The sequence below is a fragment of the Dendropsophus ebraccatus genome, chromosome 7 (genome assembly GCF_027789765.1).
Source record: "Dendropsophus ebraccatus isolate aDenEbr1 chromosome 7, aDenEbr1.pat, whole genome shotgun sequence".
Classification (NCBI taxonomy): Eukaryota; Metazoa; Chordata; class Amphibia; order Anura; family Hylidae; genus Dendropsophus; species Dendropsophus ebraccatus.
The window spans coordinates 128,446,348-128,459,919 of record NC_091460.1 but is presented as its reverse complement, the minus strand read 5'-3'; the positions used below and the strand labels follow the sequence as shown (position 1 = coordinate 128,459,919).

Below are 13,572 nucleotides of genomic sequence, written 5' to 3'. Positions count from 1 at the left end.
ATCTGTCCTGGGGTCCGTTCGGCAGGTGATGCAGTTATTGTCCTAAAAAACAACTTTAAAGCCCAGTGTCAAATTGGCATGGCCTAGAGTACCCAAGGCCGAGGACTGCGATGCCCCTCCGTCCCTCCTCCCCGCCCTCTTCATCATTAGGAATGCCCCTGGAACATTTTCTCCTGTTCATCAGCTGTGTGAACACTGGAAATGTGCTGGATCGTTAAGGCACCTGTGCAGTGTTCAGACAAGTGAGGAATAGGAGAAAATGTTCAAGGGGCCAAGCATTTAAGCACTTAGACCTGTAGCAGGCATTGGCTGGTGACAGGTTCACCCACCCTTACCGGCACTGCCTTATTTATAAAGATGGCCGGACCAGAAGAACAATGATGCACTTTGCCCCTCTGCCATTTTGTCTCGCACCCCCTCCTGATAGTATGTAAGCTCATGCATGTGAGCAGGGACCTCACTCCTCATGTATGGATAATTATATGTATCTCTCTGTAATGTCTATTTTTTGCCTATGTATGTACCTCAGAATTATAAAGGGGGGGGAGGAGGGACAGAAGGTTGTCGCAATCCTATTGCACACACACTTTAGGCCACGCCAATTTCACACAGGGCTGCAAGTTTAAAAGTTGTTTTTTAGGACAATAACTGCATCACCTGCCGAACAGACCCCAGGACAGATCTTGGATTAAAAGCAGCTATCTGAAGGTACAAGCGGTTTTTGGGGGTCAGATTGTGGGCACAGAGTCGCTTTAACATAGATCAAGGAAACTTGAAAATTAGGCAAAACATTAGGTATACAATACTTGCACAAAGAACATAGTAATATGCATTTATACAAATGGCATATCATTCCCAGCATAGCTCCAGCATATACTTTTCTTGTAGGCATCTCCCATCTAAAACCATACCAATATAAATAACCATATTCACTAAACTTACCATCTGTACAATGTTATCATATAAACCATTAGGAAAGAAAACCTTCAGGAAAAAAGAAAGAAAGGAAAGAGAAGGGGGGGGGGGGGGGGGGGGAATAGACTTGTCCAAACTGTCCATCGCCTCAACCAACCAATCATCCCTCCACTCCACTTCCTAAGAAACTGGCGTTGGATATGAAATCCAGAGATCCCAAACCTTTCGAAACCTTTCTTCCTTATCATTCAGAATACAATGAATTCTATTGTTTACAATTATCCAGTTAAACTTGCTTCTCTCTAGTTCTATAGGAACTGTTGTTGTTTTCCATGAAGTTGTGATGGCTATTTTAGCCACTATTATAGACTTTTATTGACTGAGTGTTCAGCAATTCGTGTCTGCATTATTACACGTCCTATTTTTTTGAGGAACAGATTCATTGGGTCCTAAATCTTTCCGTAATTGCGCATGCACAATTACCGATAAATGTACGGAACACGTGAATGAGACCTAAGGATTCCATGCAGTGTTATATATTACAATAGCTATAGAAGTCGATTTAACATAAAACTTTTCTGGCTCTGATGGAAGTAGTTATTATTATTTTTTTTTATTTCAAGTTCGAAAGGGTTTCTATCATTAAAAGGGTTGTCCAGCGACATTTTATTCTTTCAAATCAACTGGTGTCAGAAAGTTTTATATAGATTTGTAATTTGCTTTTATTTAGAAATCTCAAGTCTTCCCATACTTTTAAGCTACTATATATCTTGCAGGGAGTGGTGTTTTATTTACATTCAGACACGGTGCTCTCTGCTGCCACCTCTGTCCAAGACAGGAACTGTCCTGGGCAGGAGAGGTTTTCTACGGGCATTTGCTTCTGCTCTGGACAGTTCCTGACTTGGACAGAGGTGGCAGCAGAGAGCAGTGTTTCTGAATGTAAATAAAACACCACTTCCTGCAGGACATACAGCAGCTGATAAGTAGAGGAAGACTTGAGATTATTTAAATAGAAGTAAATTACAAAGCTATATAACTTTCTGACACCAGTTGATTTGAAAAAAAAAAAAAAATTCTGCTGGAGTACCTCTTTAATGGCAAGATGGAAAAAGCAGTAAGTTGAGGAGTGTAGGGCTTAGATGAACACTTTTTCCAAAATCTAACAATCTGTGGGGGTCTGAACATCCAGGCCCCGCGTGGTCCTCTTGGTTGGTAACAATGAGCCTCAACAACCAAAGTAAAACACATTTATTGTATTCTATTTAACCATTACCTGCAAATCTCAAAATGATCTTTTATTCTTCAAAATCGACAATATTTCCAAGTTGGCCGGAAGTCAAAACCAAAGAGCAAAAAAAAAACATTTTCTTCTGGTGTCTTCATGAGATATCAAAGAGTTTCACATGAATAAATAATCCACCCCATTTCTCGGTGAATTGCAGTTTGGCACCTTTTTGCATGACTAAATACTTCTTTGCGGCGTAGCGGTGTCCTCCGGGGCGAGGATTTGGATGGTCTACAGCTATGAAGATGGTTTTCCTGTTCAGAAGTGCTCTCGTTTGGTTTTACTAGAGGTTTCTGTATTGTGGTCTGCACTTCAGTATAGGCAGGTTTTTGTTGTGTTCGTTGTGGTCAGTGCGGGGCAGCTTCTCGGGATGTAAAGCCTGGGTTTATAATGGTAGTGTTTGCCTTTTTTTTTTATTTCTGTGTCAATTATCAGAAGTCCTTCTTCATGTTTTTTACCTCTGTCCTCAAACTGTATCATTTGTCTTCAGCCGAAGAAAACCCAAGTTATGTCATGGTGGTTTCGGTATAGCCCAGTGGTCAGTAAGAGATTTCTTGTAATGAATGTTGTAATCAACTTTAGGCCATGTTCACACCACATTTTTTTTACATTTGTATATCTATATATGTGTATGTATGTGTGTGTGTGTGTATATATGTATGTATGTATGTATAATGTATGTATATATATATATATATATATATATATATATATATATATATATATATATTATACACAAATATTTAACCATTTAAAGCCTTATCTGGTGTCTAGTGGGTGGACAGAGCCTTGTGGAATGCTCTGTCTTATTGAGCTGAAACGAATTGCCGACAATTATATATGTTGCAGGGAAATGATAGAATCAGGGATTTGATCAAATCCTGGGAAATGATTAAATGACCGTGCCGTTCCATCATTTCCCTAGGGATTTAATCAAATCACTGACCCCTTTTAGGGAAATGATGGAATAAACTCATTCCATTCTATGTCATTTCCCCCTGCGACATAGAATTCGCTTAACGTATCACCTCTCTGCTCCCTGTTCCGCTCATTTCCCCTGCTACACACCTCCTACTCCTTCAGCCTGGTCGCTCTGCTCCCCATCCGCCCCGCCGCCATATGCTTGCCGGGGAGGTGTGCCGCTTTGCTCCCCTGTCCACTGCCATATGCCTGCCGGGAGTTCTTATCCACCCCCTGCTGCCATATGCCTGTTGGGGAGATGTGCAGCTTTGCTCCCCCGTCCACCTCCGCCACCAAACATAGAGCCGGGCGACTCCTCGATAGTTCATTCCATCATTTCCCTGAAAGGGGTCAGTGACTTGATCAAATCCCTAGGGAAGTGATGGAACGGCCTATATGAACTAAGAATAAAATCCCCACATAGACCGGTTCCACCTAATCCTCGGCTTCCTAATAAACAGATGTTTTTGCAGTGCAGGTACCCTAATAAAAATGTGGTCTAGTATCTGTAGCAGGTGGAGGCTGTGAGACTAAAGTGAAAACACTAAAACTAGAACAAAACTTGCCCTTTCATAACCCCCCGGTCACTTTCTTTGTCAAGGACACCCAGTTCTCTTACTAGTTGACGTGTAAAGGTATCCTACCTAAAAATGTTCTTCGAAAGAATACAACATAGCGGAGGTGGAACATATTATGTAACCTGAATTGCACACCAGAATATAATGATCTTCTCTATGGATATTTATGCTAGTTCTTTTTTTCCTGGCACATTCTGTTAAAATCCTTGTTTACCATACTTGTCCACCCCTGATTTCCATCATATCTGAAAGTATCCCAGTAAGCGGTATTTCTTCTCTTCTGGTTTTAGATGCAGTCTTTGCTTTCCAGCTCCGTAACCCTGTTCATAACGGCCATGCACTGCTGATGCAGGATACCCACAAGCAGCTGCTGGAGCGGGGATACCGCCGGCCAGTGCTTTTGCTTCACCCGCTTGGTGGATGGACAAAAGATGATGATGTACCCTTGATGTGGCGTATGAAGCAGCATGCCGCTGTCCTTGAAGAAGGTGTGCTCGACCCAGAGACAACAGTGGTAGCAATCTTTCCATCACCGATGATGTATGCTGGGCCAACAGAGGTGAGTGGAGTCATCAATCTTTATCTCCATGCCAATATATATCTATATACTCTTGTCTTTTCATTATTGTCCAAACAAGCGACTTAAAGGGGTTATTCAGTACCACAAAAACATGGCCACTTTCTTCCAGAGACAGCACCACTTATTTCTCCAGTTTAGGTGCAGGTTCTGTCACTTCGTTCCATTGAACTGAATGGAGTTTAATTTCAAACCTTTAAAATGTGTTTTGATGGCAGTCACATGTTAGAATAAGTATGGACATATTTTTGGAACAAATGATTTCAGTTTTCAGTTTCACCTTTATACTATGGCCTATGGGTGTATCCATGTTTTCCAGGACTTTTCTAGGGCTGCATCCAACCTCAGCAGCCGCTGCTGATCAAATTCTGTGCACTCTGGTTTGATCGAACCCGAGTGTGCTTGAAGTTGAACTCTATGGGGGAGATTTATCAAACATGGTGTAAAGTGACACTGGCTCAGTTGCCTCTAGCTAACAATCAGATTCCACCTTTCATTCCTCACAGACTCTTTGGAAAATGAAAGGTGGAATCTGATTGGTTGCTAGGGGCAACTGAGCCAGTTTCACTTTACACCATGTTTGATAAATCTCCCCCTATGTGTAATATAAATGCCTCTATAACGCCTGCTAAGATACTGAAACATCTTCCACTCCAAATAAACACTGGTTACTTGAAGTGCATATCAGATAAAAGAAATGAAAAAAACTTCATAATATGCCAAAAAATTTGGAAAAAGTATAAAAATTTAACTATTTTTTTTAAGTAAAACAAAATTTTTTTTTTCAATTTAAGAAGTTTTTTTTATACCGCCCAACATCCTTTTTGCATTGTGAGTTGTCTGCACTATGCAGGTCTGTCTCTGCTTATTCTTCTTTCGCCTCTAAACTCCCTTAGTTGTGGTCTTAGTTACGTAATATTGTGTGTGTGTGTGTGTGTGTGTGTGTGTGTGTGTGGTTGGACTTATGACAGCGGCTGAGGAGAGAGAGGAGGGGTCAGAGCTCACAGCCGCGTGCCTAGCCTTCCTCCCTCCCCCCTGGCCTCTGGCTCTGCCCCAATGGACACCGGCAGAGAATTCTCCCTCTGTAGAGGGAGAATTATCTGCCTGGAGCCCTATAGATGCTGCGGCCGTGCTGACCGCGGTATCTATAGGGTTAGCTCTCAGCACTGGAGCGTGGCTCTGGTGCGGAGAGTTGCAGCGGGTCCTCGGCTATCACTGATAGCCGGGACCCGCCGCAGATGACACAGGCGCACCTTCTGCACCTGTGTCATCCTGGATCCTAAATTAACGTCGCTGCAGCGACGTTAATTTACTGTGGGGGTTAAACTGTGGAATAGCGTTTAACCCTTATGGTCACAGCCGAATCGTGTCGATTTTCAGTTATTCTGACTTTAGTATTTTTTCTTTAGATCTTATAAAATGGATCAGTAACACCTGAAGAGCTGCTTTTTTCTTATTCAGTTTATAGCCCCACAGTCACTGCCGGCTAAAGACAAAGCTTTTTTTTTTTTTGTAATTTGAAAGAGTCGTACCCTAAATTTCTCTGCATCATCTTTGGAGAAAAGTAATGAAAAACAAAATCCCTCAATACTAGCTGTTTTTTCCAATGACTTCAGACAAAGTCTTGCCAACATAGTCTCTGTTGCCAAAAAATAACAATAATATAAAACCCATCCCTCGCTTTAATCATTTTCTTTGGGTCATAGAGGAGACGTTCTACCGCTTTTCTGTAAAAGAAATTGATTTACAGGCTGTCTCTTAAATTCATATTAAGCAATGCTATATAGCTTATATACTGTATTTTAAGTTGATATGATATATGTAGTTTCCCAATTTCCTGAAGCAAGCAGCGGTCACCACCGAGGCAGGCATGATAAATCACGACTCATCATAGCTTATCTGCAGCACACGGATGTTAACAGGATGTTTGTACCCTATAAATGGCAATATAGTAATGGTTAAAGGTTAAAGAGGCTGTCCTATCTCAGTGTAGTGACAGTGTAGCTGAACAGAATGATGTATCACTTACATTGTTCTGTTTAGCTGATTGGGAGATATGCTCTTGAGTAACATGGACAATAAGTAGTCCTCTCCATTATGTGCATGAGCCCAGTAGTCCTAGATATTCATGAGAAGCAGAAACTCCGCCCACTAGCTGCTGATTGACAGTTATCTATCCATGCTGTGTGTAGGCAGTCAACTGTCAATCAGCAGCTGGGGGGAGGGGTGTGGCAAGAATCCTATTCTCCTGCATATTAGGAGAATGGTTGAACAAAATGATGTAAGTAATACCCCGATCTGTTCAGTATTTCTGCTTCTAGTTTATGCTTCTCACATTTAAGGCAGCATAAACCTGGTGACAGATTCTTTTTAAATTCAGACTATATTGGGGACTGAATATATTCTTCCCTCAACAAACAGTGTCTTTCAGTATTCATTATACTACATCTTAAAAAGGAAGATGTTAACCTGTCTTTACAGGTTTATAACATAACAGACTGATTTCAGCAATGTGTCGTCCTGTATGTGCATGGGTTTAAGTATTGTAGAACTTTAAAGGTATTCATCGTATCCCTGTGAGGCAGGAGCCCGCCGTATTAATGAGATGCAGGTTCCCTCGTCATATGTTGACAGCTTTCTCCCCATTACTTTGTATGAGGAACTGCTATCAGTCGATGGCTGAAGTGTAAGAAAGCCTCTCTCATGTATACTCCTGCCTTACAGCAGCGAAATTGTGCCGCCACAGATAAACTGTAAGTGCTACACAGCTAGACACACACATAAGTGACAGCCAGCTGATATTAGTTTGTCACTTTGTCACTAGTTTAGGTCGCTCTCAGCATAAACAAACCAATATGTCCCCAATAATCTTTCATGATCAAGCTTCCCCCCCTCCCCCATGCTTTTTCTTAGCAAAATAGGTACAAATCAGAAAGTGATGCATAAAATGTATATTCTAGGTTATTTGTACTGTAGTAATGGTTATTGAGTAGAGATGAGCAAACCTGGAGCATGCTCGAGTTCATCCGAACCCGATCGTTCGGAATTTGGTTAGCGGTGGCTGCTGAAGTTGGATAAAGCCCTAAGGCTATGTGGAAAACAGGGATATAGTCATTGGCTGTGTCCATGTTTTCCAAACAACCTTAGAGCTGTGTCCAACTTCAGCAGCCCCCGCTAATCAAATGCCGAACGATTGGGTTCGGATGAACTCGAGCATGCTCGAGCTTCGCTCATCTCTAATATTGAGTCTTGTTATTAATCTTAGCAGTTTTCATTGTACGTGTAATTGAACGTTGTACTCACTCACTGTCTTTTAAAACACAGGTCCAGTGGCACTGCAGAGCTCGCATGGTGGCAGGTGCTAATTTTTATATTGTGGGTAGAGATCCAGCAGGAATGCCACATCCGGCAACGGGAAAGGATCTATATGAGCCTACACATGGAGCCAAAGTACTCACCATGGCTCCCGGCCTCATCTCCCTGGAAATTGTCCCATTCCGTGTGGCTGCTTATAACAAGAAGAAAAAGTGCATGGACTACTTTGATTCTGCACAGTAAGTTACTCGATTTCATTCATCTTATGTCTAAATATCACATTAAACAATGGGTATCAGTCACTCGTGTCAACCCCAGTCATACATCTACAGTAACTTCCTAACTGCGCAGGGTATGAAGAAGTTGGTGGTGTTGCAGGCCCCATTCACGTGTTGCATTTGACATGGACCCTTGACACCCTTGACAAGTTTGATGACCGTCCACCTTCCGTGCATGTAAATGGAGTCTTCACTACCCTGTGCACATGCAACAGACAACCTCCATGCAGATTTTTGGTCCTACCCTGGAAATTATGTCCATGCAGGAAAACTGAGGGTTAACTGTAAGTGAGTGACATAGGCGAGCAAAAACATTTAGGCTGGGTTCACACTTAGTAAGACAGCAGCCTTTCTGTGACCTGGCCGTGTCATAGAACGGCCAGTGTCAGTGAAGTTCATCCCGGCCAGTACTGCAGTACCAGCCAGATGAACTTCATTTCTGTTAAATTGGGATGAGGACGCACACGAATTCACCATAGCACACAATGTAAAGTGCGCCCGGAGCTGCACTTTCCATTGTGTGAACTGACAGTTCTGTGCGGCAGCTATTCAATGAGTATCGGCCACACAAAACTTCAATGCAATGTACATTTTCTATTAATCACGGTCGGTGTTGCAATTCTAAACAGTGTCCGTGATCAATAGAAAATATTCGTTGTGTGAACATAGCCTTAAAGTTTAAATCCCTGCCATTGGATCCTGAAGTAAGTAGGCATCTGCATAAATAATAGACTATTACAAGTCAAAACACTTCTGTATTGTAAGAAAATATGCAATAAAAACTTGGAGGATTTTTGCACGTACGGTACTCGGATTCTGTTGATGCTGATCTAAATTTGTCACAGATGCATGTCAAATGTTTTTGACAGCAGGGCTTGGAGATCCCCGGCTCTGGCGGCATCACAACTCAGCTGATGGATTGCATGCTCAGCCAATCAGTGACTGGGGCAGGACACCACTGCAATCACTGATTATCTGATGAGGTATTCCATCAGCCGAGTCATGAAAGGTCACCAGTGTTGTCCGACATCACGACTCAGCTGATGGATTGCACGCTCAGCCAATCAGTGACTGGGGCGGGACACCACTGCAATCACTGACTATCTGATGGTGTAGTCCATCAGCCGAGTCGTGTCAGGCAACACTGGTGACCTTTCATTTGTAACTCAAGATCGCTCTGTACGTCAGACATCAAACTAACATCCAATACAGAGAGGATCGAGGTGACATGAAAGAATAGTGTCAAGAGAATTGCTTTTCTGTAAGGTTTTGGTTCCCATGTATCATGCCTTGAAAAAGAAGCGCCTGTTTTTTTGTATGAAGAGCGTCATAAGAAATATATTCCATACCCCAGCCTGCGGAATGAATGAGGCACGCCCGGTGCTATTCTTGCTCTTCCCATACCTTTAACGTAGTTGGCTTTACCATAAAAGCATGTTTGGGATCCATTTAGGTAAATGGATAGCAACATAATGCAGTCTGCAACCCTGATATTCCATATTCCTCTTGTAAATTATAATTGAAGCTACAGAAGACATTCCAGAAATTTTGTGTGGTGACAGATATATTCGGAAGAAGAATGAGGTAACAGCATAACTGATCTGGCTCCCATTTTCTTTAATCTAAAAATCCTTTACACAATCATCCAGAAAAATAACCTTTCATGTGGGCGAGCCTATTTCCAGTTCATGTGGTCAGACCACCATTACCGAGGGTTGGACAGCATTCCATGTTACTCCCATTGTTTGACTTATATGATGGTCATGTTTCGGGATTTTATTTTTTTAGGCCCACGTTAAACAGGTGCTTTAGCTACTTCTTACATATGAATGTGTTTGTCTGAGAGCCGTCAGACTCCACGAAGGATTACAGAGACTTAGTACTGTGTTTGCCCAAGCTACTTGGTAACATGATTGTCAGTAGGTAGAACAGAAACGCAAATAGAACGTGGGAATTTGCTGGGGCGGATAGCACGGCAGTCTCTTACATCATTGCTAGTTTCAACTAAAATGTACATATTTTTTTTTTTTTTTTTTTTTTTAGGGGAGGTTCTACTTTCGATCAGTTTAAACCAAGCAGAATTGCAGTCCTCTAATATGTGTGTGTCAGGCTTATATGGTGAAGCTATGTTTTTATAAACATACACTTTAGAGCAAATCTGTATCACATGAACACTGCCCCTAAACCCTCAATACTGTTTGTTAGCTCTTCTCGATCTGGGGGTCTACCTGTCTCCTGGGTAAAAAAAAGTTTTTATTCAGGCGGTGCCGCATGGTGCCATGTCAAAGGGGCGGGGCCTACAACATTTGTAGATCCTATAGGCCCTGCCCCTTTGACACGGCACCATTCTGCCCCGCCTCAATAAAATAAATTTTTTTACTTGACCACCAGCCCCAGAAGACAGACAGACCCCTGGGCCAGGCATGAATTGAGAAGAGGTAACAAACGGTATCTGGAGATTTTGGACATTGTTAGGGAGATACAGATTCACTTTTACATCATTTCAGATCATAACATCATTACAGATTCTCTTTTACATCATTTAAATGCACCCCAGGTTAAAAAGAAAAACTATTTTATACATACATACATATATATATATATATATATATATATATATATATATATATATATATATATAATCTGTATTATAAATAATAAAAATTATATAATAGATATATAATATAATTATATTATATTAAATAAATAATATAATTTTGTTGTTAAGTACACTACTGTTTTTAATTGATATTTCATCCGTGTTTTTTTTTTTGTTTTTTTTACATCCACAGCGCTGAGGACTATGAATTCATTTCTGGAACTCGAATGCGCAGACTGGCTCGAGAGGGGCAAAATCCACCTGACGGTTTCATGGCACCAAAGGCCTGGACTGTGCTGAAGGAGTACTATAGATCTTTGGAAAAAGAAAAAGCTTAATCTGATCTAGCATTTTTCTTACTCTACTTTACATGGACCACAATAACGCTTTCCTTGCTCGTGTCTTCTGCTGTTTGTTACATTAATGTACGCTCAGCTTTTTGGTTCGTTCTCCTGTTTAATCAGCTGTGAAATAGAAGTCAGCGAGTCTCCTCCCAATGCCGATCACTCTCATTGTGCGTGATCTTACACCTTTAGGTTCACTAACTTAGCACCAAGTCGCTGGCGACTAATACAGCACTGCTTAGATGTTCCTTATTTACTTGAAGAATGTCCTAAAAGAACGGTCCAATCAAACCTGCTTTCATGTCATTCTTTCTACATTTTCCATCATGGTTTTTAACCTTTTTAGGGTTCTCTTGTCATGAAGCTACAATATACGGTATTTATGTGTATTTATCATGTGGGCAGTACACATTCATTGTTACAGTTTGTATTAAGGTCAGAATTTGTAAAGCAAATCCTTAAAGCGGTTCTCCATCTCTGTGAGATATCCATTCATAATCTGTAATGTGTTAGATCAATGGCCTCTCTATGACCAGAAGACTGATCACTGTCATTTAGTTACATAACGACATTAAAAAGTCTTTCACACGTTGATAAAATTTTGTCCGTACACGGTGCTCAGGAAGCTCCCAGCAACAGTTTAAAAGTTTGCGCTAGTGTACTGACACAGCTGTGTGGCTGTGTCAGTACACAAGCACAAACTTTTAAACTGTTTAGGAGCTCCCAACATCATCATTAATCATAATGATGGGAGCTCCCTGGTCCAGTCCGCAGAACCCCGTCCATATTATGGGCGGAATGCTACAGATGTGTGAATGACCCCTAAGATCGACTTTTCCACTCCTTTTGATGCACTCCAAAGCTTGGCTAGTAAAGATGTCTTAAAGCTATACACCCTCTAAACAAATTTGCAAATCATAGTCAGGGTATAATAGGCACTATAGAGCCACATAGCTGACCAATAAAGTGCCAATCATGTAGCTCCACAAATATTGCAGCATTTGCAGATAGCGTTACTAGAAAGTAATCCACATGATTTCCAGTATTGTCATCCTATGGGTACATATAGGACTGTAACCAGACAGTTTATATTAGAGCCATTCACCCATTGTGCGTGCTGTGCAGACAACCCAGTATATCTGTACATTGCCGGCAAATCAAACTCTCATTTTCTGCAAACACCACACACTGCAATAATAAAGGGGATTTTCACACCAACTTTGCTGCAGGTGCTGGCGAATTTATACATTTAGGGGGAGATTTATCAAACATGGTGTAAAGTGAAACTGGCTTAGCTGCCCCTAGCAACCAATCAGATTCCACCTTTCATTTTCCAAAGAGTCTGTGAGGAATGTAAAGTTGAATCTGATTGGTTGCTAGGGGCGACTGAGCCAGTCTCACTTTACACCATGTTTGATAAATCTCCCTTAATACACAGATATATTCTGCACCAAGCCACACACCACTCAGCAGACATGCGTTGGTTATTGTCTCTACATACAAACATACTGTACATACCTACATTCAGATATATAGATATTTTACATACAATATATTCAGTTGTGACACTGGTTATGTTTTTTTTTTCCAAGATGGCGCTAGGTCAATGAAATCATGTTATATTTTGAAATGTCATATTTCCTGTGCTTCTATACTTTTAGTTGTCAAGCACCTGTTTTGTTGAATATATTCTCTATAGGGCAGGGGTAAGGAACTTTGGCTCTCCGGCTGTTGCAAAACTACAACTCCCATCATGCCTGGACAGCCAAAGCTAAAGCTTTGGCTGTCCAGGCATGATGGGAGTCGTAGTTTTGCAACAGCCGGAGAGCCAAGGTTCCCTACCCCTGGTATAGGGAGACTTTTTTGGACTCCATCTTTTCATTTCATCAATAACCATGTATTTCTCTGAACATTCAGTGTTTTACTCTTTAGCGGCAGCCATTGCTTTACTTTTCTTTTACCGAAACTATTTGGGATTAATTTATTCCACTCGTATAGGCACAGATAGGAAACAGTGTTTCAGCTTACAGCGAGACAATTTTATCAGTATACTCTCCTTTTAACTTCCATTAAGGCTTGTTTTATCTGTCGGTAACTGCTTTATGTCAAGTATTTTTTATAGTTCTGTTTTCAAAACTTTTTTTTTTTTCTTTAAAGCATCTTCTATGATTAATTTCCCTTTTTTGGTCTAATTTACAAGCTTATTTGCCCGTTCTCATACGGTTTTAATAAAATTGTGTATATGCATTCGATTTCTGAATTAAATGCCTATTTACTCTATGTAAGTTTATTTGATTATTCGCCAAAGAGGCCTTGTCTGCTGTAGAAGTAAAGAAGTAAAGAAAATACAAGAACGCTTCTTAAAACAGCCAATTGGAAGGAAAGGGGGAGGGGTTGCAGTCCTTTGATCTCAGTTAAAGGGAATCTGTCAGACTGGTACCTGGTACAGAGCTGCAGACAGATCGATGATAAAACAAATGATATCTTTGTCTTTGCTGATGGCCATTTTCCTTGAAAGCTCAAGTGCCGCAGAAGTGATGCTGAGCTGAGCACAGCATGCACGCCTCTTTCCTCCCACATTCTCCCTGTCTTGACTGATTGACGTACATCCTTGATCCTCCAGCCATGCAAGTCAATTAGTCAAGACAGGGAGAGGTGGGAAGGAGGCTTATCCTGTGGATTGGATGGTTCGAATGTATAGCTGCACCCGCCACTCAGATT

At 41.2% G+C, this 13,572-nt stretch overlaps 1 protein-coding gene across 3 annotated transcripts in view; it reads left to right on the top strand.

Moving 5' to 3' along the window:
• Positions 1-12,580, top strand: part of PAPSS1 (3'-phosphoadenosine 5'-phosphosulfate synthase 1) — an 80,353-nt gene extending 67,773 nt beyond the window's left edge. For all 3 annotated transcript variants that reach the window (XM_069978440.1, XM_069978438.1, XM_069978441.1), the window contains exons 10-12: positions 4,029-4,297; positions 7,640-7,869; positions 10,701-12,580. In XM_069978440.1, the coding sequence (XP_069834541.1) occupies positions 4,029-4,297; positions 7,640-7,869; positions 10,701-10,845 (644 nt within the window). In that variant the 3' untranslated portion in view covers positions 10,846-12,580. The remainder of the gene's footprint in view (positions 1-4,028; positions 4,298-7,639; positions 7,870-10,700) is intronic.
• Positions 12,581-13,572: the final 992 nt, after the last annotated feature.